The sequence below is a fragment of the Peromyscus maniculatus genome, chromosome 11, assembly GCF_049852395.1.
Source record: "Peromyscus maniculatus bairdii isolate BWxNUB_F1_BW_parent chromosome 11, HU_Pman_BW_mat_3.1, whole genome shotgun sequence".
Lineage (NCBI taxonomy): Eukaryota > Metazoa > Chordata > Mammalia > Rodentia > Cricetidae > Peromyscus > Peromyscus maniculatus.
The window spans coordinates 71,528,573-71,554,602 of NC_134862.1; the positions used below are offsets into that span (position 1 = coordinate 71,528,573).

Here is a 26,030-nt window from a genome sequence, read left to right on the forward strand (position 1 = left end):
ATAGAATTGATAAGAGCAAACATACTTACCTTAGTCATGTTAGATCAATGGTTCTCAACCTGTGGGTTACAACCCTTCAGGCAAGCCTCTATTTCCAACAATATTTAAATTACAATTAATAGCAGTAGCAAAATTATAGTTATGAAGTAGCAATGAAAACAATTTTATGATTGGGGGTCACCACAATATGAAGAACTATATTAAAGGGTCACAGCATTAGGAAGGTTGAGAAGCATTGCCTTACAGAGAAAGCATTCCTTTTGTGTAGGTTTGTTAACAGAGGGGTTTGCATATCTCTGTTAGGCTGAGGAAGCACCCCTTAATTCCAACTTTACTACAAATTTTCTGCATGAATGTGCAATGCCTTAGCTGAACCTATTGAAATGATCCTGTGGAGTTTGCTGGGGGTTTTTTTGTTTTGTTTTGTTTTGTTTTGTTTTGTTTTGTTTTGTTTTGTTTTGTTTTGTTTTGTTTTGTTTTTAAATCTACTGACACAATGCATTACATTAATTGATTTTCAGGAGTTAAAAAAAATTTCACATTTCTAGGATAAAACAAGATGATTCTAGATTCATACGGAATTTAGAATTCAGGGTAGCTAAAATGGACTTGAAACAAAAAACAAACGAGAAATGCCACTTTCTAAATTCACAAAAATAATACTAGCACAGAGCAAAGATATTTAAGACAACATGGTATCGGTACAAAAGTAGAAATAGCAATCAATTAATCAGAACTGAGAATCCAAATATAAACCCACATAGATACAGCCAATAAAGTTTTGATAAGGATTCTAAGAACACATGAGGCACAAAGAATAGTCTTTTAGACAAATGAGGCACAACAGTTGGTTGTCTATGAGTAAAAACTGAAATTGGATCATTATATAATATTTTCATTTTAATTATATGCATGCGTGCGCGCGCGCACACGTATGTGTGTGTGTGTGTGTGTGTGTGTGTGTGTGTGTGTGTGTGTGTGTGTGTGTGTGCATGTGAGTACAGTGTCCCTGAAGGCTAGAAGAGGGTATTGGAGCCCCTGGACTTGAAGGTACAGGTGGTTGGAGCCACCTGATGTGGGTGCCAGGAACTAAACTCAGGCCCTCTAAAAAGGAGGAAGTGCTCTTAACCACTGAGCTACCTCTCCAGTTCCCTAAATGGTTACTTTTATGACAAAATAGTCACACATATAATATACATATGTGCGGAAAGAGTACACACAAAAGGAGCATTCATGATAATATGATACAATGAACTTATATAGATGGATTACAATAAGCAAATATCTTTTTGGCCTAAGAAAATAGTATTAAAAATTTATATGCATGCAAGACTTCCTTCCAATGTAATCGAAGGGATCAAAGAATAATGGACAGGAGAGCATTCTAGAGAGAAATGCAGGCAGTTGCTCATACCAGAGTGGACGTAGAAGTGGTTTTGTTGCTATATCTAGTGCCCAGGAATGAAAATGACAATTGCCATGGGGTGCGCACATCCCCACAGTAAATATCTTCACTAATTACCTGCTTTAGAGGTGACAAGCTGCAGTACAAGGGGTCGTCTGGTTACGATGCCTGAGCCTCGAGGAAGAAAGTCCCTGAAAGCAAAAAAGAAATAATAGATGAAGGCATTGTGGGATTTTAAGCTGGGCTCCATGGTAATTCTTCTAATCTCCAGTCTTGCAATGTTTTCCCTGTCTGAAGAAAACTAGACCCATCTATGAAAGAGGTATTTACAAAGTTCAGAGAGAAAGCTTATGTCAGCAAGTGATTTGTTATTGCATAATATCCTCACTGAAGTGTACCACTCTTTTATCCAGGCAGGGTTAATAAAGGCTTGCCTAAGTTTCTGTGTGTTGCCCATTCATTTCCACTTTCAGAGAAACACAATAATTTTAAAAATGGTCTGATGCTGAAATTAATCCCAGAACTTCTGAAAACTCAAAATCATTATTGGCTTCAACATCAATATTAGCACCATCAAATGCTGGCCATTATGAAGAGGGTGAATTAAACTGTATTTTCTAAGTATCCTGAAATTTTTCATCAATAAAAAGATCAACAAACTGTGGTCTCAAATGGAAGCAACTATTATATCATAGAAATTAACACTAGTGGGAGCTGGAGAGATGGCCCAATGGTTAAGAGAACTGGCTGGGGCTGAAGAGATGGCTCAGAGGTTAAGAGCACCGACTGCTCTTCCAGAGGTCCTGAGTTCCATTCCCAGCAACCACATGGTGGCTCACAACCACCTGTAACAAGATCTGGTGCCCTCTTCTGGCCTGCAGTCATACATGCTGTATACATGATAAATAAATAAATCTTTAAAAAAAAAAAAAAAAAAAAAAAAAAAAAAAAGAGCACTGGCTGTTCTTCTAGAGGACTGGGGTTCAATTCCCAGCACCTACATGGCAGCTTGCAACTGTTTGTCACTCCAGTTCCAGGGGATCTAACACCCATGGAAAAACATCAGTGCATATAAAATAAAAATAAATAAATAAATTAGAAATTAACACTAGGAAAAGTATTGCAATTTGAGTTTTTCTTATTGTTCCTATTAAATATGAGATTCTTGAGAAAGATCATGTTGAAAATGACATGTTAACATAGAATACATCATACTAATAAACCTACAGCAAAGAAAGCATTGCATTAAATTATATAGGCAACATCACATGCATCGTTATTGATTCTACAATGTCAAATAATTCATAAACACCTGCATCACAGCCTTTTGTCTGTGTTGATGTTTTGTTTGATAGCTGTTATGTACTGAGGATTGAACTCAGAGCTTCAGATATATCGTGTAAGCACTCTCCCACTGAGCTATATATATCTGCATTCTTCTTTTCATTTTTTATTTTGAGATAGGGTTTCATTAAGTCCTCAAACTGAACTTGAACTCACTCTATAGCCCAGACAGGCCTTGAAATTGCCATCCTCTGGCCTCAGGCCTTGCCTACAGTTTTTATGCAGCTTTAGAATGCCCCATACCTGAAGAAAGAATGTTACAGAATTCTATTCAAAATAAACTGACTCAGTGACTCAGTCTTTCTCAAAAATGAAGTTTAAGGACAATCTAAAAGTTAGAACTCCAGACACCCATGACCCAGCCTCAATGGTGTGTACTCCTAGTACTCAGGCGAAGAAATGTAACTTCCAGAAGACGCTAACGTTGGCCAGGGTTTGCTCAACAACTCCACGGGCACACTGGTATGTGGAAGACACAGAGTCTTCAGAAAAAGCTTCAGCACAATGAGTTTCCATGCACAATGACTTATGAAAGGGACAAAGGTCAGAGGAAGTGTTCCAAAGCACAAGCCGTCAAAGACACTGATACTCTCAGTGGAGAGTCACAAACATAGAATTAAGCAGATTTTCCTTTATAACTGTTGTTTTGTAAGTACTAAAATATATTCTGAAAGAGCTCATCATAATGAACAAGTCCCTAAACTAAGCTAATGACATATTCCTTAGGCCCAAGGGATGAGAACCATGTTGAAGTTACTATATGCTGTTGAAATACAGGAAAATGAAAAAGATGTTTGTGTTTGAACTAAAAAAAAATGCCACTTGAAATAAATAGTATTTTTATTAATAAAAAATACATTGACTACGCATAGTGGTACACATCTATATCCAAGAAAGGTGAGGCAGGAGAATCTTGAATTCAAGGCCAGCTGAGCTGCACAGGGAGACTCTGGCCCAAACAAAGAAACAAAAGCACAGAACAGAGAGCATCTGTGTTCTATGCCTACAACCAGAAGGGAAGAAGTTCATTTGAAAGTCAAAATGAATGAAGGGAAAACAAGACACCAGAGTAGAAAGCTGGAAAAAAAAATCCGTGTTTCTGTGAATGAAGTTTTAAGCTTTACAGATGCCAAAGAGAAATGTCTGAATACTGCTATTTAAAAACTGAAATTTTCTTCAATAAAAGAGGAATAGAGGGAAAGAAGGAGGATGGATGAGATGTTGACTTGATACCCTCACACAGGAGCCTATTTCTCCTCATGTTTGTGGCTGGACTTTTACAGGATTAGACTTCGAAGCAACTCTACTGGAAACAATTGACGTAAAATAGAGTGTATATAACACTTTCAACAACTAACAGTTTTCAGGCATCTGGATGAAAGTAAACTCACTGATACACTAATGCTTTTCTCTTCTTTTTAATCAATCAAGCCTGATATTACATTATGAGGAATAAGTGGATTCAGACATCCAGCCTGCTTCTTACTCACAACCCTGCCTCTAATCTATACTCTCACCAACCATGAAGACATTGGGTAACCAAATCTGTCTAACTGGAATCCTCACCTGTTTCACAGGAGCCTCTGATATGTAATAAACTACTAGAGAAAAATCTCTCTCTAATCAAGAAGGGGGTGGTCAATCCAGCACCCTGAAAATACATCTCATTCTGATGATCCAGCAAAATTAAAACCATATGCCCAGAACCTTCCTGTTGTGTAAGCTGAGGATCTCAAAAGAGAGACAGAGAATACTTATTTCAATACCAGCTCCACCAATGCACAGGCAAAGTTCTCTCTAAATGTGTTTAAGTAATTCTAACTACAAACCAGATCATATGGCTTAAATGAAATGAAGCATATGACAGCCCATTAAAAACCCAAGTACCATAAAAACGCACATCCATATTGCCGTAATTATTGCTGCATTATGGTCATGATGTGTTCCCCCTAATATTGTAGCATTCTCTTGCAAAATGCCCTAAGTCCCTATTTATAAAATGTTATCACTTTATGAATTGAATATGAGATAAGGCACCATGGACCCCCATTTGAACTACACTCTTGGTGCAGACCAGCTGCAGTGGTTTGGAACACTCCGTTTGTTATCCCTGCCTCCATCCAAACCAAGCCAGGCACTGACACAAACAATCTTGAATAATTCATTAGCCACTGAGTGCAATCATCCGCTTGATTTTCCTTTTTTTCTGTGCAATAGACAGTTGGCTTTTTGTGTCTCATAAGCATGTCTTATGGGGAGACGAGTTTACTACATTAAAGTAGTGGAGCTAATGGCTGTACCTTTAGTAGTACTTTTAATTTAATGCAAGTATTTTCTTTATTATAGTCTAATATACACATATGGAGAGATAAGAGGTGCCAGAGACCCCATATAAACCACACATACACACATCAATCAAGCACCAGTCTATCCAGTATTTGTATATGTTTTTTCACAGTAAGTCCATGCTTTTCTTACTTTCATTATTCCTAAGAAAAAAAGTAAAAAAAAAAAAAATCCATCATCCTATATAAAGAACAGAATTATAGCATTTCTTACCAGCCTTTTCAGAAATTTAGTTGCCAAGAATTACTTTTTTTCCAATGGGCAATCGTTGGACTGGGAAGCCCCAAAAGGAGAGCACAGCTGCTGTCTGCAGGAAACTTACACAAGTTTTCCTTCTTGACATCAAATAAGTATAGAGATGGGTTCCTTCAACAGAGAGGTAAGCAACCACTAACCAGATTGTCTGTTTAATAAGTAAACGTCTAGCACCTTTTTAGCACTAAACATGGAGTCATAACTTATACTCTCCTAATTCCTGTAGCTGGTTCCATGATGTGTAAGCTTGGTCTTGAAGGAGAACTACATAGAAATGATGAGACTAAGCATGGCAAGTGCTATAGATAAGCTCTGCACAGAGTATAGGATCAACACAGAGCAACTAATATCTATTCTGTTTGCATGACATAATTTCAGAGAAGAAACATGAAATAGGAGGCATTCCACAGTTTAATTCAAAGGCCTGGGAAAAGAGTATAGAATAGAACAGTACGTAACTATAAATATTGATGGTCAGGAGACAGAAAAAGAAATGGACCACAGAATGTTCCTTAGGGCTGTGTGTGCTTGTTTCCATGAAAGTAACAGAGACTGGGGTGAGGGGTTAAGTTATCAGATATGCATTATAGAAAAGAAAACAGAGAGCACTGAAAAAGGGAGAGATGTAATATTAGGAAAACAGACATTGGCCAATCTTCAAGATGATAATGGGAGTTAGGTCCAAGACAGTAATGATAGGAAGAAAAACTAAATGGCAGGATTTAATGGCTGCTTTAATGTGGAATATAGGGTTGTGGAAAAGTTACGATAAATCTCACAGTGGTCTACCAATCAAGACACAAGATTCAGGAAGAGAAAGGTTTGGTTATAGATAATATTACCATCTACCACCTCTCTTCCTTTCATGCTCTTGCTCAGTATCATATATATATTATTATAATATATTATTATATTTAACTATATTTTTTAAATCACACCATATGAGACACAATGCATACATCTGTAACTCTAGCACTTGGGAGGCCAAGGATGGAGAATCATGGGTTCAAGGTCAGCTTGGGATATGTAGTTTGCAGTGAGACCTTGACTCAAATTAACAGATAATAATAATAATCACACTAACTTCTCAAATTTCTCTACTTTATGTCTTGAATCAATATCACAACAATTCAACTCATTATCACCCAACATGTTTTTCCTTCTTCATTCCTGGCTATACCCCAGCATCATCTGAATCCATCTGGAAAAGCAGTACTTGGAAGCCAGACTCCCTCCATAGGCCTCTGTCACCTGCTCCAAATCAGTCACTAAGTCTTGCTGCTATGCCTTTTCGGCATCTCTTCAATCATCCTTTCTTCTTTCTTTTAATCACTACAGGTAACCTACAAGTAGACTACAATAATCTCACAAGTAATTTCTCTGAACCCAGTTGAGCATTGTCCAAGCCAGCCTTGAATTCAGCATAAATCCCATACCATCATTTCCAGGTTTTCAGTCATTGCATTGTCTTCGGAATGAAAACCAAATCTTCGCATCACATACGAAATATTTTCTCTCTTAACACTTCCTTAAAAGCATCACAGGTAGAGGGCTCCTTGCCTTTCATTTAACCTTCTATTTCAACAAATATGCAACACATGCTGACTGATCTAAAAAGCAGCGGAGCTATAGAAGGAAATCATGCAGGGAAAAAAAATCCCTGCCTTCTCTCAGAAACTCCTGTGCACTTGTCCCCTCGGCCTTGGTGCTTTGGCATATGTACTTATGACCTCTCCTTGGGATCCCCGCCCCAGCAGCTTCATCTAGCCAGTTCCTACAAGAACATCAGCCCTTGGCCCTGTGTTGTGTTGCCTTTCCGTGGGTCCTTCCTTAGCTCCCCAAAGCCAAGCCTCTGTCAATGCTCTCTGTCAACACACACTGGTCTGTTCATAGATTTGTCCCATCAGCCCCATGTGTTCTTCCAGGGCTCAATTCGATGCCCAGGTATTTCACTAAATGTACTTAACACGTCCTATCTTCCTTTTCAGGAAGACTATTGGCTGCTTGTTGGAGTCTTAGCACACAGGGGAAGAAGCAATCTTGAATTTACTTCTTCAACTGGAAAACACCTAAGTGGCATTATACAGACGAAAGAACAGCAGGAGATCTTGCAATTTACCCAAAATTGCCTGAAATAATTTAATTTGTTATTTTAATATGCACATTTAAAATTAAAAAGTATTCACCAAAGTACAAAGTATGGAACACAGCATTGACCCATATCACTCCCTGTACATGGAATGGATTTGAAGAAAGCAGGTTTTACTAATCCAAGAAACATCATACTTCTGAAAATTAGTTTCTAAATAAAAAACATTCTCTTAAAATTATTCCTTCAAGTATAATTTTCTGTTCTCTGGAACAATCCCTGTGAGGCTAACATCTCCAAACACTTCACAAAGGTGAAGAGGGGAAGAAACAGGGATGGAGGAACACAGAGCAGAAAGAGGCAGAGACAGAAGCAAACACAAGCAGATTAGTACTAAACACTACCTACCCTGTCCAAGAAGCACTGAGGTCCTGAACCTAATTCCACCACTGAACACAATGTGCTGGTAAATGCTTCTGTGCTGGCGTGCCTGAATCCAGGAGCCCTGCCAACCACTACAATGCCACTTCGACTGTAGGAAGTAATAACGCCAAGAGCCACAGATATTTTTGGAAAATTTCCACTGCAGTTTCCATCCCCCACATGCATTATCGGCCACGTTAAGGACGTTAGCACTTTTTTATTTGTAAAAGATCACATGTTGCCGATGCTAGTTACTGTATGAAGTGCCAATTATCAACATCGCTTCACTTGGAAAACACAAGAAAACAACTACAGAAAGAATGCTGCTTTTCTATATCCAAAAAACAATATTGATCCACAAAACTCAAAATTTCTAAGCAATACATTTTCATCAACCCAATTAATCATGAGTCGATAGTTCCCACTGAAGCATGTAAAATGTCAAGTTTCCGTATCCAAGATCTAGGAACCAAATGAAGACAGTCCTCATCTTACAAATACTATGCTTTACCCACCAGAGTACTGTCATTCAGAAAAATGACTTAAGTTACCAATTTTTAGCACCAGACTAGCAAGTCTTAGTACAAAATAGATGCACCACATTTTCCCCAAACCTCACATGGTACCTTACTCTGTTTAGCTAATGTGAAAATGAAAGGCAGGAGAGACCACTAAGTAGGCTGCTAGTTGCCTAGCCAATGCCCATTTTTCCTTTCTTATTAACACAACCCATATTTCCCTGGGGATGGCAGCATGCCTAACTTTGATAAATCAGTCGGCCAGGATCCCCCAGACTGCCTTGCAAACCCGGTGCCCTCACTGTGGTCTGCACAGTAAGAAGTCTTTGGAGACTGCTAAGTGACATCAGGTGGTCCCTGTAACGGAGTCTGAGTCACTCGGACGTGCTCTTTGCCCTTCCTCTTCTTTCTTCTTCCTGTCGGTTATCTGTGATTGCAGTGCGACAGTAATCATATCTGTGAGGCGAGGCAGGACGATGCTGTAGATAGAAGCCACGTGCCCCAAAGGCAGAGAAAAATGCATCAGAAAGAACCTGGGATGGTGATAACATTACAAGTCAGGGGGACCAACCTGACACTTCCCGGGCAGGAGAGGGAGTGAGAGATGCTTTGCTTTAGGCCAGTGTTTGTAATTAACTTTGCATTGTGGCCTCCCTATGAAAACATTATTTGATTTTCCCCCATCAAAAAAATTCCCTTTTAAAATTGGATGTCATAGATTTAGGTGTATCAGCAGATTTGGTGTACACATTTGTTACTTAAACTTAAATGGAAGATTCCTCCAGAAACCAATTCTATCTCCTTGGAGGAGGGACATACCAGGCCTATTAATAATATTTTATAGGCTAGCAAATAAGAGAACTCAGAATACTCAGCATGCATGTCTTTCAGCCATGTTTTTCTACAGACTTTCCAAAAGAGATGAACACAGAGAGAACAAAGTCCGTGACTTAGGCCTCAAACCCGATGCATTTCCTTCCCAAGACTGAAAAGATGGTTGGGGCCAAGTGAAACCCTCACCAGCCTATACTATAGGCAGGGAACAGGCCTCTATTGCCATTCCCATGAAGGCACACCAGGTCTCAAGCCTCTGTATTTCCACACAGCAATGGCTAGAAAAGGCCTGTCTGGAGCAGACCAAACCAGACAATGAGAAGATACTGGCATAAGGACATTTTTTTTAAGTTTTTAATTGATAAGTTTTTATTCTTTGGAAATTTGACATCATGTACCCCAATCCCATTCATTTCCCAGTCCCTCCATATCTACATTTCTCCTTTGTAGCACCCCCAGAAAAAAATTTTAAATATATATATTAATTAAAAACAAAAACAAAAACAAAAACCTTTGCTCCTCCGTCTTTCCTGCCTCTCCATCACCTCTTCATTTGTCCGGTTGGCACTGGGAGCTGCAGTGTGTCACAGAGTATACACCATTTTGTCCAAACAGCTTTACTTGCAACTGTCCACTGCAGTGAGGTGTTGATCTGGTTCAAGGCCTCTGGCTTTTGGTACACCATCAATACAGGAGCCTCATTAAACCTACTCTGGAGTGTCCTACTATTGACCCAAGGCATGGAGATCCTGCAGCTCTGGTTGCACAGAACCAGTCCCTTCACGTGCTCCAGCAAGTCATAGATAGGGTAGATGTTGGGGTGGGCCAACTCAAAGCACGGATGTGGGCCTGAGTGGTAGCTGAGTTGGTCAGTCAGGGCCTCCACTGGGACCACTCTCCTCAGACGAGTGGCCAAGCAAGCTCTCCTGTGCCCATGGCATCAGGTTCAGCTCTCCTGCACTCATGTTGAGGGGTGGAGCCAGTGCTCTCAGGTTGGGCAGGATCAGCTTTCCTGCTATAGCAGCCAGCAAGGGGCAGGACCAGATCTCCCAGGGCAAGTGAAAGGCCCCCGGGTTGGCTCAGCATGGCCCACAGATTTCAACATGCCTGGTTTACATGGGCCCCAGTGGTAACATAGGCCATGGGTATCAAAACAAACCCCAGCTGCTGTAGGACCACTGACCCAGACATAACCCTGGGCAGCTCGGGTCCCAATGTCACCAAGGTCCTAGGTGGCAGTGCATGCCACTCAGATCAGTATGGCCCTGCCACATCATGACCCTCAGACACCAACATGGCTTCAGATGACAGCCCATTCCCTGGGCATTTGCATGTCCTTCAGTGGTAACAAGAGCCATGGACATCTACACAGACCTTGGCTATGGTTAGGCTGTGACCCAGACATGGCCCTTGGCAGCTTAGGCCTAATGATACCATGGCCCTAGGTGGCAGTGCAGGTCACCCAGATCTGTATGGCCCCAGTTGCTACATGGCTCTCAGACACCAACATGGCCACAGGTAGGCAGCCGAGAACCCAGGATCCATGTGGTCTTTTGTGGCAACACAGGCTACAGACATCCACACAGCCTCTGGCTGTGGTAGGACCATGGACCCAGACATGGTCCTCAGCAGCAGCCCAGGCCAGACATCACCATGGCCCAGGGTAGCAGCATGGGCCACTCAGATCAGCATGGCACAGTAGAAGCATGGCTCTTAGATCCAACATGGCCCCACGTGGCAGCGCAGACCCCAGGCATCTGCTTGGCCTTCAGTGGTAACAGGAGCCATGGACATCCATACAGACCCTTATTGTGCTGACCTACAGACCCAGACATGGCCCTTGGCAGCAGCCCAGACCCAAACATCACCATGGCCACAGGTGACAGCACAGGCCACTGACATCAACCTCTTCCTCAACCGTCTTCACTTCTTCTCGGTCTGTCTCTCTCCACAGCACATGAACCACTCCACTTTTCTCTCCCATTTCTCCACCATATAATTGTTCACCATAATGGCACCAGATGAGCCTATAGGTGTCTTCCACTTGCCCTGGCCGAGCAGGGCAGGGCAGCTTGTCACACAAGGACATTGACATAGTGACTAGGGCAAGGCTGGTGAAGATAGTCCACGACTTTTCCCTTCCTGCAAAGGCTTCACGCCCCAGTATCTGCCCTTGGTCCTGGAGGTCTATCACTGGTTTCTTGTCACAAGACTAGAAGAGGAGGGGTGCCAATGGTGTGCAGTTTTGTCTCTTACTTCTCTAAGACGTTAAAGGAAAAATGACATATACAAAAGAAAAGCCAAGATAGTACAGGTCAGTTTCACCGTTAAAACCCAGAACAGAGCATCACAGGATGGAACGCACACCCTGTTTATTCAAAAAGAATAAAAATGACTCTCCAATTTACCTGGGAGTCCTCAGATGCAGCCCCACCCCTCTGGAAGCTCCTTCATTATCTCCTCAAACTTTTTCAAGAACATCTGTCTCTCAAGTAATTTCAGGCTGCTTTGATGCCTCAGTGTTGGCACCTGCCACAGAAGCCCTTCTCCAATGCCCCTTTCTTCAGCAGGTTCTCTCTCTCACAAGGAATATTTCCAGATGTGCCAGTATAACCAGATGTTCTTCCTCTTTGTTCTCAAGGTTCCAAGACCTCCTATCACCTCCCTCCCTAGACAAGCTAGGACAGGACTATCTGTATTTGTCATAGCACCTGCCATAGACTTGACAAACCAATAAATTCCATGCTTCAGAAATTAAAACTCGTGAATTCACTAGAGAGAAAACCTTTATGGGATAAGTTGGTAAATAAATATAATTAAAAAGAGCTGTTTTGAATCAACTGAATGGGACTTATAGGGTCTTGCAGAGAACAGGGAGCCTGTGAGGGTCTTATCTAGGTCCTCTGCATAGATGTAGGGTATCCTGGTGTTCTTGTGGGATTCCTGGCAGTGGGGATGGGGGCTGTTGCTGACTCTTTTGTCTACTTGTGGGACACTTTTCCTCTTACTGGCTTGCCTAGTCCAGCCTTGATGTGATAGTAGTGCCGGGTAGTCTTATTATGGGTTATTAGGCAGTGTTTGGTGGATGTCCCTGGGAGACCTGCTCTTTTCTGAGAGGAGGTGGGGGGGGCGGTGATCTGGGAGAGAAAGGAGATGGAGGGATGGGAGGAGAAGAAGGAGAGGAAACTACAGTCAGGATGTAATATATGAGAGAAGAATACATATCTGCTTCATGTATATTATATTAGTCAGGCATTTCCTGACCATGACAGATGTCTGGGAGAAGGGACTCTAAGAGAGAAAGGATTATTTTCGTTCATGGTTTTGGTACATAGATAATTGGATCCACTGCTTTGGGCCTCAGGTAAAGCAGGGTATCAGGGTAGAAAGGCTGTGATGAAGCAGAGCTGCTCCTTATAGCAGAAGAGTGTGTCGTGACCATGGGCTTCCTCTTTCTTCTCTCTGGACCACACGTGTACTGATGCCAAACCCACACAGGGCAGGTCTTCATTCCTTGGTGGTTAATCACAGTATGAACTCTCTTAGACTCTCCCAGAGGAGCACTTTAACAGTCTCCCAGGTATCCCTTAATCCAATGAAGTTGACGATAATAATCACTTATATGCTCTATTTATTTATTTTTTTTTAATTATTTTCTTTCCTTAAAAGTAGTTATCTTATATATTTGCTTTTCCTTCGTTATCTTCTATTATTTACTGGTATTTTAAGGAAGGAAAGAGTAAAAGAGGGGAAAAAACACTCAATATCTAATAGATGATGATGATGGTCGTGGTGGTGGTGGTGGTGGTAGTGGTGTGTGTGTGTGTGTGTGTGTGTGTGATAATTATAAGCATTTTGCTATATATTTTTCATTCTAAATTATTCATGAAACTGTGAAATGAAACTTCCAAATGAAAGTTTATGGGAACCATTACTAATATCTTCAAATTCTAAAGTGTATTAATGGTAGCTCATAGAACATACCAGAATAAGAAGAGGTCAATAAATTCTTTCTGGCTATCTAATAAGTGTAAGGACTGAAGTTCAAGTCCCTACTCATGCAGATTCCAAGTGGGCATGGTAGCTCACCCATAATTGCAGCCTTGGAAGGCAGAGAGAAACTCTCTGGAGCAAGCTGGCTGGATAGACTAGCCGAACTGGTGAGCTCCAGTTTTGACTAAGAGAACCTGCCTCAGTGAATTAGGTCAAAGAATGACTGAGGAAGATTTTTTTATACCAATCTCAGGCCCCCAAATTCACAAACAAACATATGTATATTAAAGGGAGCAGGCAAAGGTACCTTGGCCTAAGTGCTGCCATTTTGACTTCAGACTCCATTTTACCTGTAGGGTGAAATAAAGTTCAGGTTCCCAAGCCCTGGGGGAGCTGAGAACTTTCCAATGGCTGACCGATCTCCTCCCTAAACCATAGGAAAAGTCATTATGCATCTTTATTAGTTATCTAGAAACATTATGTCTGTTCCTAACAACAGAAGGAACAAATGAATGTGATTGGGAGAACTGAAAGGCTTGCACTGTATGTCAGTGGCAATAATGGAGAACACAAGGAAAGTCCCTAATCTTTAACTTCTGACTGGTGAAAATTGTAACTGTAGCTTGGCAACAAAATTTGGTATTTTTGTGTTTATAAATCCCACTTCTGCCCCTGCTTGGGGCTGTCGGGAGAAACAGGGCTCCAAGTCCTTGTCCTGCAGCCCTGATCGATCAGTGACCTGCTTATGTGGTGATTAATAAAATCTTTGGAACCCTTAAGTGTTGTCTCTCTTTTTCCTTGTGGTGCATAATGGGCTAGATATAACAATATGTACATGCGCACAAACTTATGTGAGTACTCATACATATATGACGCAGGTGCACATATGCGCACACACACACACACACACACACACAAGAAGAAGAGAGAAGAAAACAAGAACAAGAAAAATAAGAAGAAGAAAAACAAGAAGAAGAAAGAATAAAAGCTTGTGCTGAATACATCTGAAATACATCAACACCTGGTATTGAACACGTCAGTATTTCTGTAGCTAAACAAGGCTGCTCACTAAGAGGTAGGCACAAACCAAACAGCCCCGTAATACTGAGGTGATGTTTGCCAATAAATGAGTTCTGGCTAACATAAGTTTTACTAAATGAGTTACAAAAATAATATTTGGTTTTCCCAGCACTCTGCATATTTGAAATTGTAGAAGATATTGACGTACTTATAGTAACACTTAACAACAAGAGGTCAGAAAATGTTACCTCCTTTTTTTTTTTTTTTTTTTTTTTTTGGTTTCACAAGAAAGAGTTTCTCTGTGTAGCCCTGGCTGTCCTGTAACTTGCTCTGTAGACCAGACTGTCCTTGAACTCACAAAGATCTGTATCCCGAGTACTGGAATTAAAGGCATGGGCCACCACCACCCATTGAAAATATTAACACTTTGGCTGTGGATCTCTCCAGGAATCCAGTAGAAGAGAAAGAAGAGGGATTCTATGAGCAAGGGCATCAAGATCATGATAGGGAAACCTACAGAGACAACCAAACCAAACTATTGGGAATTCATGAAATTTAGATCAACAACCTGCATGAGACTAGACTAGGCCCTCTGCATAGCGAGACAGTTGTGTACCTTGATCTGCTTACGGGGCCACCAGACAGTAGGATCAGAATTCATCCCTGGTGCATGAGCAGGTCTTTTGGAACCCACTACCTATGATGGGACACCTCACACTGCCTCTACTAAATGTACCTCGCTATGGGAGAGGCCTTGTCTTCTTGTAGAAGGGAAGGGGGGTGGACTGGGAGGGGGAGGCTAGATGGGCGGGAGGAGACAAGAGGGGGATCTTTGACTGGTATGTAAAATGAATAAAAAAAATTTTTAATTAAAAAAAGAAAATGTTAACTCTTATCATCACAGTCATCATTGTTTTCAGAAGCATAGTAAATTATCTTGATATCTGTTTAGTAATTAATTCTTTGGTCATATTCTTAAAATGGATATCTCTCAAAATCAACAAATGGTGATAATCTCTTGTTAGCCATAGGCATTTGGGTTAAGGGTAGGTTGCATCCAATTAGTTGCACTGTGTGTAAATTGTGGGTTGTGTGAAAGGAAAATCAATCAAAATAATACCTAGGCCTTTCACATTTTCACCTTGCATCCATGCGAGTCACTAGCTATATAAAGACTTCAGTTCCTGAGAACTCTCTAGATTGTTCTATTACTGTCCACAATAAAAGGGTTAATTCAAATATGAAATGATCTCGAAAACCAGCAAAAGACTCAGCACACATTCCAACCACAGTGTGCTCAATTCAAATACAGAATGAACAGAACCCCCTGGTATCCAGAGTATTCCACACGCATGCAGCAAGTGTTATTTCTAGCCACTTAAAAGCACCATTGCAAAGAGCTCGAATTCTTAGAAAAGAAAAGATCCCCATTCCCATGAGGAGAGCCATTTATTAGCCCTTTAATGGCCTCCTTTCATTGCCTTTCCACTGACGCATCTCTAATTGTTCCAATTATAATTTCAAGTCAAATAAAATCCGTAATGGTAAAAGTGTGTAGATCAATGTGTGCATTGTGATGAGGTCTGCAACAGCATAAACCACATACACAAGTGCAGGACAGCACAGATCTGGACAGGCAATATCACAACAGAGAGGAAGGAGGTGGTGTGGGAAAGGCACTGGGCAAGAAGTCAGCGTGGGTGCCAGCTGTGAGCTCACCACACCCTTTAATCTGTAAGGGACCCAGTTTCTACATCTCTAAAATGTAAGGGCTGGAGAGCTGTCTTCTGATGCTCCTGTCAATTCTAACACTCTTTCAGCCTCTAAGGCTAGCCATCAGTCAAGATGCTCAGGGGCTAAATGTACTTTTTAAGCAAACTTGTGGCTTCCTCCTACTGACTTTGTATTTTCTGTGCTCAAAAAAATAAATAAATAAATAAAATTTTTTTAAGTTTACTGTGTATTTATATATGGTAATGAATTCGCATTGTGTTACTTCAAAATCATGAAGCACAAATTATTTTTTTAACCTCAGAGTGCTTTTCTCCACTGTTAGTATTCAGTATCTCTGGAGGAAAACAAACACCAATTGACTAAAAATGAAAACTCCTGAAATTTGGTAGAGAAGACAAAAAGAAACCTTCTGACCCAGTATACGGGATGAAATATTCCTCATTCAAGAATTCTAACATTAACAAATAGGATCAACAAAATGGAAGAGTGTTAAAGTAGCTACTATCTATGCAGTTTAATTGCCTTTGTTATGATGACTGCAAATATGCGATTCTCATCAGAAGTCACATGCCAATACCTCAGAAAGCATAAATGAATTCCCACTCACCACTCTCCATGACTCATTTTCAAGAAGTTAGCACATAAGATTCATATCTTATTCTCTGAGTTCATAGAATTTGAAAAGCAATCTCCCATACATTTTAAGTTTGTGGTTGTAAGCAGTAGGTAAATTATGAAACCAATTTTTATGGATCATGACCAACATATTTTTATAATGTAAAGGAAAGGAGCAGAATGCAACCAGAAATACATAAGCACATCACACATAGACACGCTATGTATTTTGTAGAACTTTGGTCTCCATTTTATATCCCAACCCATGGGGTGGGGGGCAGGTCACAATGGATATAAAGGGGATGTTATGGAGACAGAAAGAGCTAAATGGGGTGGGGGTGGGAGGGCAGGTAGAGACAGGAATATAAGGAGGGGTAACTGCCACTTAAGAACTTTTGAAAAAGTCCTGTAGAAACCTATGATCCCACATGTATTATTCATAGTAATAATAACAACAACAACAACAACAACAACAACTCTGACAAACTTCATTCCTTCCACTTGTGAATAAATATACATTGTGGCATTTTACATCAATCCCAATTTTGTGTTTCAACATAAAAAAGTTACGCCTGAAGAAAGAGGCAGAGAATTTGAGAGTTTCAATAGTGATTCAAGGTAAGCATTGATGAAAACACAAGATTTGAGTGATGAAAAGGAGGACTGACAGATTAGCATGCAGATCCTGGGGGGGGTGGGGATGTCCCTGGCATGTTGGAAAGGATGAAAAGAAACTGCAGAGTGCTGTGGATATTGCTCTATATAAATAAAACACTGATGGCCAGTGACCAGACAGGAAGTAGGTTGCCAGGCAGGAAGTAGGTGGGACAAGGAGAGAGGAGAATTCTGGGAAGCAGAAGGCTGAGGGGAGAGACACTGCAGCCACTGCCATGACCAGCAGCATGTAAAGACTCTGGTAAGCCACCAGCCACGTGGCAAGGTATAGAATTATAAAAATGGGTTAATTTAAGATAAAAGAACAGTTAGCAAGAAGCCTGCCATGGCCATACAGTTTATAAGTGATATAAGCATCTGAGTGATTATTTTATAAGTGGATTGTGGGACTGCGGGGCTTGGGGAACCTGGAGAAAAGCCCTCCAGCAACAGCAGAGTCTTCCACTTGCTCATTGCATTATTGCAAAATGTGAAAGATTTTAATGCATTTCAACTTCTTTTAAAAAAGTAAACTGAGAACTATATTAGATTCTTCAAGTTAAAGTAAATTACTAGTGAGAATTTTTTGCTAAAGTTATTTAACAATCTGGTTCATCCTGGTCATAATAGTAATTTGTAGTGGGACACAAGGAACAGGTCTCAGGCACAAGAAAGAGACTGAGGGCCTTTGTGATGGGCCCAAGTTATTTAAAGAGTTATTTAATAAGGAAGAGCTTTAAATGTGTTTTGAAACAAAGTGTGACTGAACTACAATTATAAATAGCTTACTAACATTTAATGAGCATTTCTTCAGCATGTCTGAACACCAGAGATAGAGAGAAGTTAACCACTCTGACAGTTCCTTCCCTTAAAAAACAGAGTCATGTGCATCAGTCCTTCCCATCCTGAGATCTTATTCCACCTCCATCAGTCATGGGCTTCTTAGAACTTAAAACTCTGCCCTCCCAACAGTCTGCTGGATTTTCAGCCATGAGACCGAAGTACTCCGGGTGCCCACCCCAATCACCATCCTCTTATCTTCGGGTTCAGTCCTATCTATCTAGGCTTTTTGCCCTATGATTTAAAAAGATGTAGTTGTTTCTCTCTCCAAGTTGAATCTACTCAATACCTCCCTTGCCACTGGGAATGGGAGGATGACAATTGTCTGATAGTCGTTGCATTAGATAAAGTCTTCCTCCTAATTTTTAAGAACCTTCCCCTAAATCCAAGACCACACTGAGGAAATGATAAATAAATTGATTGTTTTCTTCCACACCACAAATAGCCTCAGCTCTCTCAAACACTTCTCCTATATACCAAATTCCTCTGCTCTATGATGATTCCCAATGAAGCCCTAAAACCTTAAGTTCCTTCTCTTTAATGGAAGGGATTTAATGCAGTCCACACAGCCAGCCTGATTTAATCAGGGCAGGCCTTTCTGCACTTGGCCAATTAAGAAGTGAGAATTATTTTTAGACTCTCTAGTCACTGCTTATACAAAAGAGAGACATGAATTTTGAATGATAAGTAAGCATTTTCCAGGTTGTCAGGCAAGGCTGAGAACATTCTGGAATGAGTGTTCAAAGACTGGGGAGCTATGAAAGAGACATATATGTGCTTTATCATGTACATATGCATATTGTAAGAATGTATGTATGTATATGAGGTAATAAACTGCCCCACTAGAGTTAAGATATAAGAAATACCACATCGTTTTGTTTTGCGATTTTAATTCAATTTATACTTAAGGCCAAGATTCAGTCTTGTGAGTAAGAAGTCTAGGATTAGATTCTTTGACCTCTACAGTTGTATTAGAACCTTGAAGGTGTTAGAATGAAGAAGAAGTACATCTTGTTTGTGGAAGTATGGTGGCCCCCACTGAGGATGCTCCTTGTCTGTATCCTAGGGCTTGGTTAGAGGTGACTTAGTTCCATTTATGATATCCTCTGCTTATCCTCTCTTGGCTATGAGGATCTTCCCCAGGCAAGCAATTCCCCTTAATATCCTCATAGCCATTACCACTTCAGAACCCTCCAGGCACCTCTTCAAGAGAGCTACCACCCCCCCACACACACAAGGCTGTGCCAGAACAAGAGGACATCATGTCAGATGAAATAAGCCAGGCACAGAAAGAATAACACTCAAGCATTCACTGTCCAAACTGGGAGTAAAACAATAACTGAAGTCTTTGATCAATTAAAAAAAAAAATATCCTCTTCTTTTCAACAAAGATTATCACTCCTGAACACATTTCTACAGCATCAACAACAGTGCAAGCGATTACTTTGATTTGAAGCCATTGTCTGGAGTTCAGACTCTGCTTTATAAAGGACAAAAGCCTTTCTCAAGGCAGGAATTCAGGGTCTTGGAAGGTTTCAAGGCTAGTCCTTCCTGAGAATCAGCAGAGCTACCATCGCTCACTCGGGAGGGAGCACCTCTACTTTCATTTCACAGAACAACTAAAATACTCATTCCTTTTCAATGGCGAAAGAAGCTCCATGGGGCTCTCATATTTGATTTTAAACAACTTCTGCTACAGATTACCTGTTAAATAGTAGACACTGAAGGGAAACAACATTATGCTTTAGAATAAAAAATGATGAATATTTGCTACTCCAAAGTTAACATTGTTTTGTTTGACAGCATCAGAATATAGTCTGGAATAGGGTTTATTATTTTAAATGTATGGTTTCATTAATTTATTACTTATTTATAGTATATTTATTATCTATTAATTTATTAGTGGCTTTATTATTAAAACTCTGACTACTTACAAAGCTTCTTATCATCCCATAGGACAGTACTGATTAAAGATGCACTATGGAAATATGGGCTTCAAGTGATGTCTAGACAGTTTTGGCATCCTCTTCATCTGTAAATGGGTTTACAACACCTGTCATTCATCATAGTTCTCTATCTGCCAACAATTTATATAAGGAGCACCAAGACTCAGGCGTCCTGCACACAAATCAAAGGGAGACCTTTGGGGAAAGGGGAACTTGCAGCCAGTACTTCCTTGTTTACATTATTTAAATGTGGTATGCCAAGTGTTAAGCATTCCTTGATAGAATCTTCACTTGAAATGCCAATTACTGAATGATGATAAAACATAGGGATATCTTCTGTGGCTATTAAAAGGGGGCCTGATAATCCTGTGCAAATTATGGGATATTACCTTATTATGGGTAATACTATCATTGTATTCCCTTTGGAGGCATTTCACAATCTGTCTGCCTCTTTTTATGTTGTCTTTATTTTGGGTATCACTTCTCCCAGGCATCAGCATATCTGTCTTTAACCACACTTTTCTTCCTCACTCCTGGTCATCAGCTGCTCTCTGGTGATGAGTATGGCCTCTAAGAATTATTTAGAAGTGACCGGACTCTGGCAAGTAGCCTGAATTTCTCTCTTGACAAGCATCAATCACAAAGACTCTGCATGCATACATCATACATAATAAATACATCATTCCCTTTCTGCCTCTCAGGGCTGTCTTCTTGGGTTATAAGAAATATTGCATATGTAAAAACAATTTCTGTGACATAATGCATAATGTTCTATTTAAATTACAGAAAGTTTGGCTTTCTCGGTTGTAGCTAGGTAAAATATGACTGTAATAATGCCAACTTCCTGTGGACTCTAGACATTCCAAAGCATTTAATGATGCACACATATTATCAATATTAGTTCTCTGGGCTCTAAAGGAGTTAGGGATAATGGTTCTTACTACTTCCCTGTCAAAAGCCGGAAAAGATTGGAAAGAGTCAAGGGACTCATTCTACACAACAGCTCATTAGTACAGAGTTCAGGCCGGAGCCTGACATCCAGATTTCCAATCCCTCACTTTTTCTAAGAAAGAACGCCTTTCAAAGAAGTGCCTCCCATTGCAGCTTCTTCCCTAGGGATCCCCACTCCTAGCAAAGAGTATGCCCTCGTTGCCTTAAGGGAGATATGTCGGGGCTTTCCCCCTCTATTACACTGAGGGTGATCTTTTCCATTAGGAAAAAGTATTGATGTGGATCATTAGTTACACTAGAGAGAAGAAAGCTGAGTTGGGAGGCACCTTACACATTCACTTGGGAAAAAAAATGTCAGGGCTCAGAACCAAGCCCTTGGCTCACACTGTAGCATTCACAGAGATGTAGCCCCATTCAAGCATCGCCTATGAACTGCTAGATTTAGAGGTAGTGCCTCCCTCAGAGGCCTTTGAGAGATCTCAGTTCAGTTATTCATCTGTGCTCAAAATCTCAGTCCCCAACACCAATTCTCCGGGAGCGTCCTCCAGCCAGCCAGTTGCAAACTCCGACTCTCTTCCCCACTTCCAACCTTTTCTCTTCAGCGATTTTTATTTTAGTATTATTTTTTAATGTTCCAGCTTTCCAACTTTGGAGACTCATCAACTTAACAAAGGCAGCACCATCTCTCCCTCCTTGCTTCAGACACTCCTGCACCAGCTACCGATCCACCTCCCTGAGCTCTAACCCTCCAAACCCACAAGCTGCCATCGCCAAAATCACTAATGACCCGATTACATTTTTTAATTTAGAAGAATTAGGATTTATCTCACTTCCTTAAGCAATATGTGAAGTCACTGGCATTTTTCCTCCAGTCTTTTTTCTCCTCCTCAGTGTCCTCAATTGTCCCTTCCTTCCTTCCTTCTAGCACTTTCTGTCAACCATCTGCATTGTCTCCCTTATCCACTCCCTGACCATGGTTACTATTCATGAATCTGCAGCCCCAACCTCCCAGACTTCTACATATTATATAACCATGTATTGCTTCACTTTCTGATGCAGTGATGAGACATACTACCCAAAAGCAACTTAGGGGGAGTGAGGATTTCGTTCAGCTTACAGTTTACAGTCCATTGATGAGGGAAGTCAGTGCATGAGCTTGAGACAGAAACCTAGAGGCAGGAACTGAAGGGGAGAGCATGGAGGAGTGCTGCTTCCTGGCTGACTTTGGGATGCTTGAAAAACTGGCTTGGGGATGGCACCACCCACCTTGGGCTGGCCCCTCCAGTGTCAATCATTAATCAAAGAAAATATTCCACAGACTTGTCCATAGGCTAATCTGATGGAGGCAATTACTCAACTGTGGTTCCCTCTTCCTTGGTAACTATCTTGTGTCAGGTCAACAAAAACTGTCCAGCACACACCATATCATGGGCATCCACACTGTGCATATCTCAACACATTCTTCTCTCTCTGAATCTATTCCTCCTCATTTGCTTGCTGTGATTATGAATGACACCCCGACCACTCAATATATCAAGAGCCTGAGACTCAGCCTTGAGCTTCCTCCTAATGCTTACTGTGGGCTCCTAATGTATCTATTGCCACTTCTCCATTTGCACCCTCCTCTCTTTGCTATCTGCTGGACTTCTCACAGCTACTGCATCTGCCATTTCCTGTGTCCCTGCCTTTGTACCCACAGCCACCACTGTATCAATTACCTCCCCGCCAGCTCGCTTTTGTTTTGTGACAGCCTCAGCCTCAGTCCCCACAAAGACATTTCTTATCCACCTAAGATGGTCTGCAATGTCCTAATGCTGCCCACCCACAATGTTATATCAATCTTTACTATACATTTCTTGTTTAATTTTCCAAGTCCACTATCAACTCTCAGGGAACAGAAGCCACATGTACTTCATTCTTAGGTTTTTCCAAATCCTAATAAACTTCCTGCTGCAACGTAAATTGATGTTTGTTATTCTTGTTGTTGTTTGTTTTGTTTTGATGAATGAGCAAACCAAGCCTCGGTAGCATCCATTGTCCACACTGTGGTGCTCCCTGCCATCTGGCACACTACTTATCGCTTCATTCAAATATTGTTTCACTTAGGAAAGCTGCCCTGATTCCATCCCCACTCTCATTTTTTCTAATCTCTCCTGTCACAATTAACCTGATCGCAAAGTAGTCAAGGAAATGCAAGTGCTTACTTTCCTACTACTATTGTACTAGGGGCACATGAAGAAAGGGGAAATGCATCTTTCACTCCCCGGGGAACCAGCGCTTTCCTCACCTAAGACTCTTTAGGAAGGTGCATTCACATTTGGAAGAAAAGAAAAGCAGCACACAGCATAAATCTCCCTTCCATTCTAACAGGGCAGCATCCCACAATAGAGCTTTCAAAAGGCCTCCCAGATCCCTGTGTGATATTGCTCATGAGCCATCACATGGCAGCGCTGAAGGAAACGCCCCTGCACCAGGCAGGACAAAACAGAGATGAAGCCCGCCTGCTGTGTTCCTGCTGACTCTACTCAGGCAAAGCCACTGCTCTCAGCTGGGTGAGAAGTCAGCCCGCTGGATAGCTAGTCATGCACCCCTGGAAAGGGCTGGGACCCCAGCAGGGAAGTACAGTCCTCCAAAGGTGGCCATGCTCTGCCAGCTCCCATTAGCTTCAAATACCACTCATGGCCCTTTCTCTTCAAGAGACAAAAGCATAGCCTCCCACCCAATTAGCACTAAAATGAAATTGCTATTGGAAGCAAAACAGACATCCAAAAGGAGAATTCTGTCACTCAAACCAAGATTAAGTAATCATTAAGAAAGAGGAAAATGAATGATTCTCAAGGAAATGTTAGTGAAAATGCAAGTTGACAAATCCAAATGTACAATGTGATATTGCAGTAGACAGGTAGATGATAGATGGATAGAGGACATAAATATACACACAGCCATATACAAACACACAAGCACATACATGCACACACGCCTTTAAACCATATGCCATTATGGTCTTACACAACAGAACATCAAAATGTTACAGGTGGTTAAATTTCAGGTGATTGGATTATAGCTGACTTGCTTTTGCTTGTATTTTATACATTGTTTTCCAAATGTTCTTTTACAGCCACATATTTTTAAGAATAATATTTTTAAGTAAATCAGTAGTCTCCTGAAGAGATCATCAGTCTGTAGGTCTTCATCAGTATATTTCATTTTTGTTTATATACTGATGGCTCACAATAATTTGTATGTGAGTCTCACTTATACTTAGGAGAGGGTCTATAAGAGTTCTAGAACAGAAGATCAGCAGTGGGACTTTGATATTGATATATTTCAGATATTGAATTTAAGGCTCCAGAAACTAGGTTCAGGATGAAAATGAGAATGAGGATTATTTGAAGTTTTTTCCTATCAAGCAACCGTCTAAGGCAAAGTCAGATAAACAAGAAGAAATGTTAATACCAGCCAATCAGGGCGAAGATCACATTTTTATTCTCTTTGTCTATAAAATGTAGAAAAGTCAGATTGTTAACATTAAATGAAATTCTTAGCAGAAATAACATAATTTCCAGATATTTATCATATACCATGGACCCATGACCTGACCTAAGCAGATGCTGGAGGGGTGATCCCTCTTCTACCCAAGTCCTGAAAATGTTAGACAATAAATGATAACTTCAGTAGAAAAGATTCCATAGAAATGGAAGTATTTATCCAAAGGAAAATGAACCTACAAGCTCAATTAGTCCTTTATGACAGTATTTGGTGAACAAAAAAAAAAAATAACAATTACAAATTGAACATTTAATTGTACTTTTCTGATTAGTCTAGTTGGTTTCACAAGCCAACAGGAACAGAAACAGTATTCCAGGTACAGTACGGATGGAGACGGATGGAGACAGATCAGGAAAGGAACTGAGAGGGGTAGAACTCGCTACTAAATGTCCTCAGAAAGCTCAGTGTTACTGAGATATGCTACTTTTATGTCTTCTCATGAATGAATGGGATGAGTTGGAAAGATTTATGTTGGTTTGTTTGTTTTTAGCTCATTTAGCAAGTATCTAAGTCAGAGTTTTTGTTGCTGTGATATGGTAAAACACCATGACCAAAAGCAACTTAGAGAGAAAAGGTTTTATTTCAGCTTACAGTTCTACATCACAGTCCATCACTGAAGGGAATCAAGGCAGGAACTCAACAGGGCAGGAACCTGGAGACAGGAGCTGATACAGAGGCCGTGGAGGAGTGTTGCTCTTCATTGTTTTTTTCAGCCTGCTTTCTTATAGCATTCAAGACCACCAGTCCATAGGGTGGTACCATGAACAGTAAGCTGGGCCCTCCCACATCAATCATCTATCAAGAAGATGTACCACAGGCTTGCCCACAGGCTACTCTGGTAAGGACATTTTCTTAATTGAGGTTCCTTCTTCTAAAATGACTCTAGCTTGGGCCATTTGGGCCAACCAGTTCCCAAATCATGACACAGAGACTTATTAGTATGAATGCCCAACCTTAGCTTAGGCTTATTTCTTGCTAGCTCTTAAAACTTATTTTAACGTATTTCTTTTCATCTATGTTTTGCCTCAAGGCTTTTTAACCCTTCTTTTGTTATGTATGTCCTACTCCATGTCTGGCTGGTGGCTTGCCTGGCCCTGAGCATCTCCTTCTTTTTCTTCCTCATTCTCTCCTCTCTTTCTCTTCTCTCTCCCCTCCTACTTATTCTCTCTGCCCACCAGCCCCACCTATCCCTCTATTGTCTAGCTATTGGCCATTCATCTTTTATTAGACCACTCAGGTGCTTTAGGCAGACAAGATAAAACAGCAACACATCTTTACATAATTAAACAAATGCAACATAAACACATGTAATACATCTTTACATAGTTAAAGTAATATTCTGCAACACTAGCCTGTTTCAAGTTGACATAAAACTACTCTGCACAGTCAACATCCATTCACTAAGGCATAACATATACTAATCTTGGTTTTCAACCAAAGAAGTAATTCTCCATAGCATTTTCCTGATCTCAAATAAAAAAAAAAAAAAAAGCTGATAAGGGATAGACATGATT

General features: G+C 40.7%; 1 protein-coding gene across 8 annotated transcripts in view; it reads right to left on the bottom strand.

The window, feature by feature from the left end:
- The window catches only part of Dnm3 (dynamin 3), a 495,138-nt gene that overhangs the window by 415,697 nt on the left and 53,411 nt on the right, over nt 1-26,030 (bottom strand). For all 8 annotated transcript variants that reach the window (XM_076547837.1, XM_076547834.1, XM_076547833.1 and 5 more), the window contains exon 2: nt 1,523-1,596. In XM_076547837.1, the coding sequence (XP_076403952.1) occupies nt 1,523-1,596 (74 nt within the window). The remainder of the gene's footprint in view (nt 1-1,522; nt 1,597-26,030) is intronic.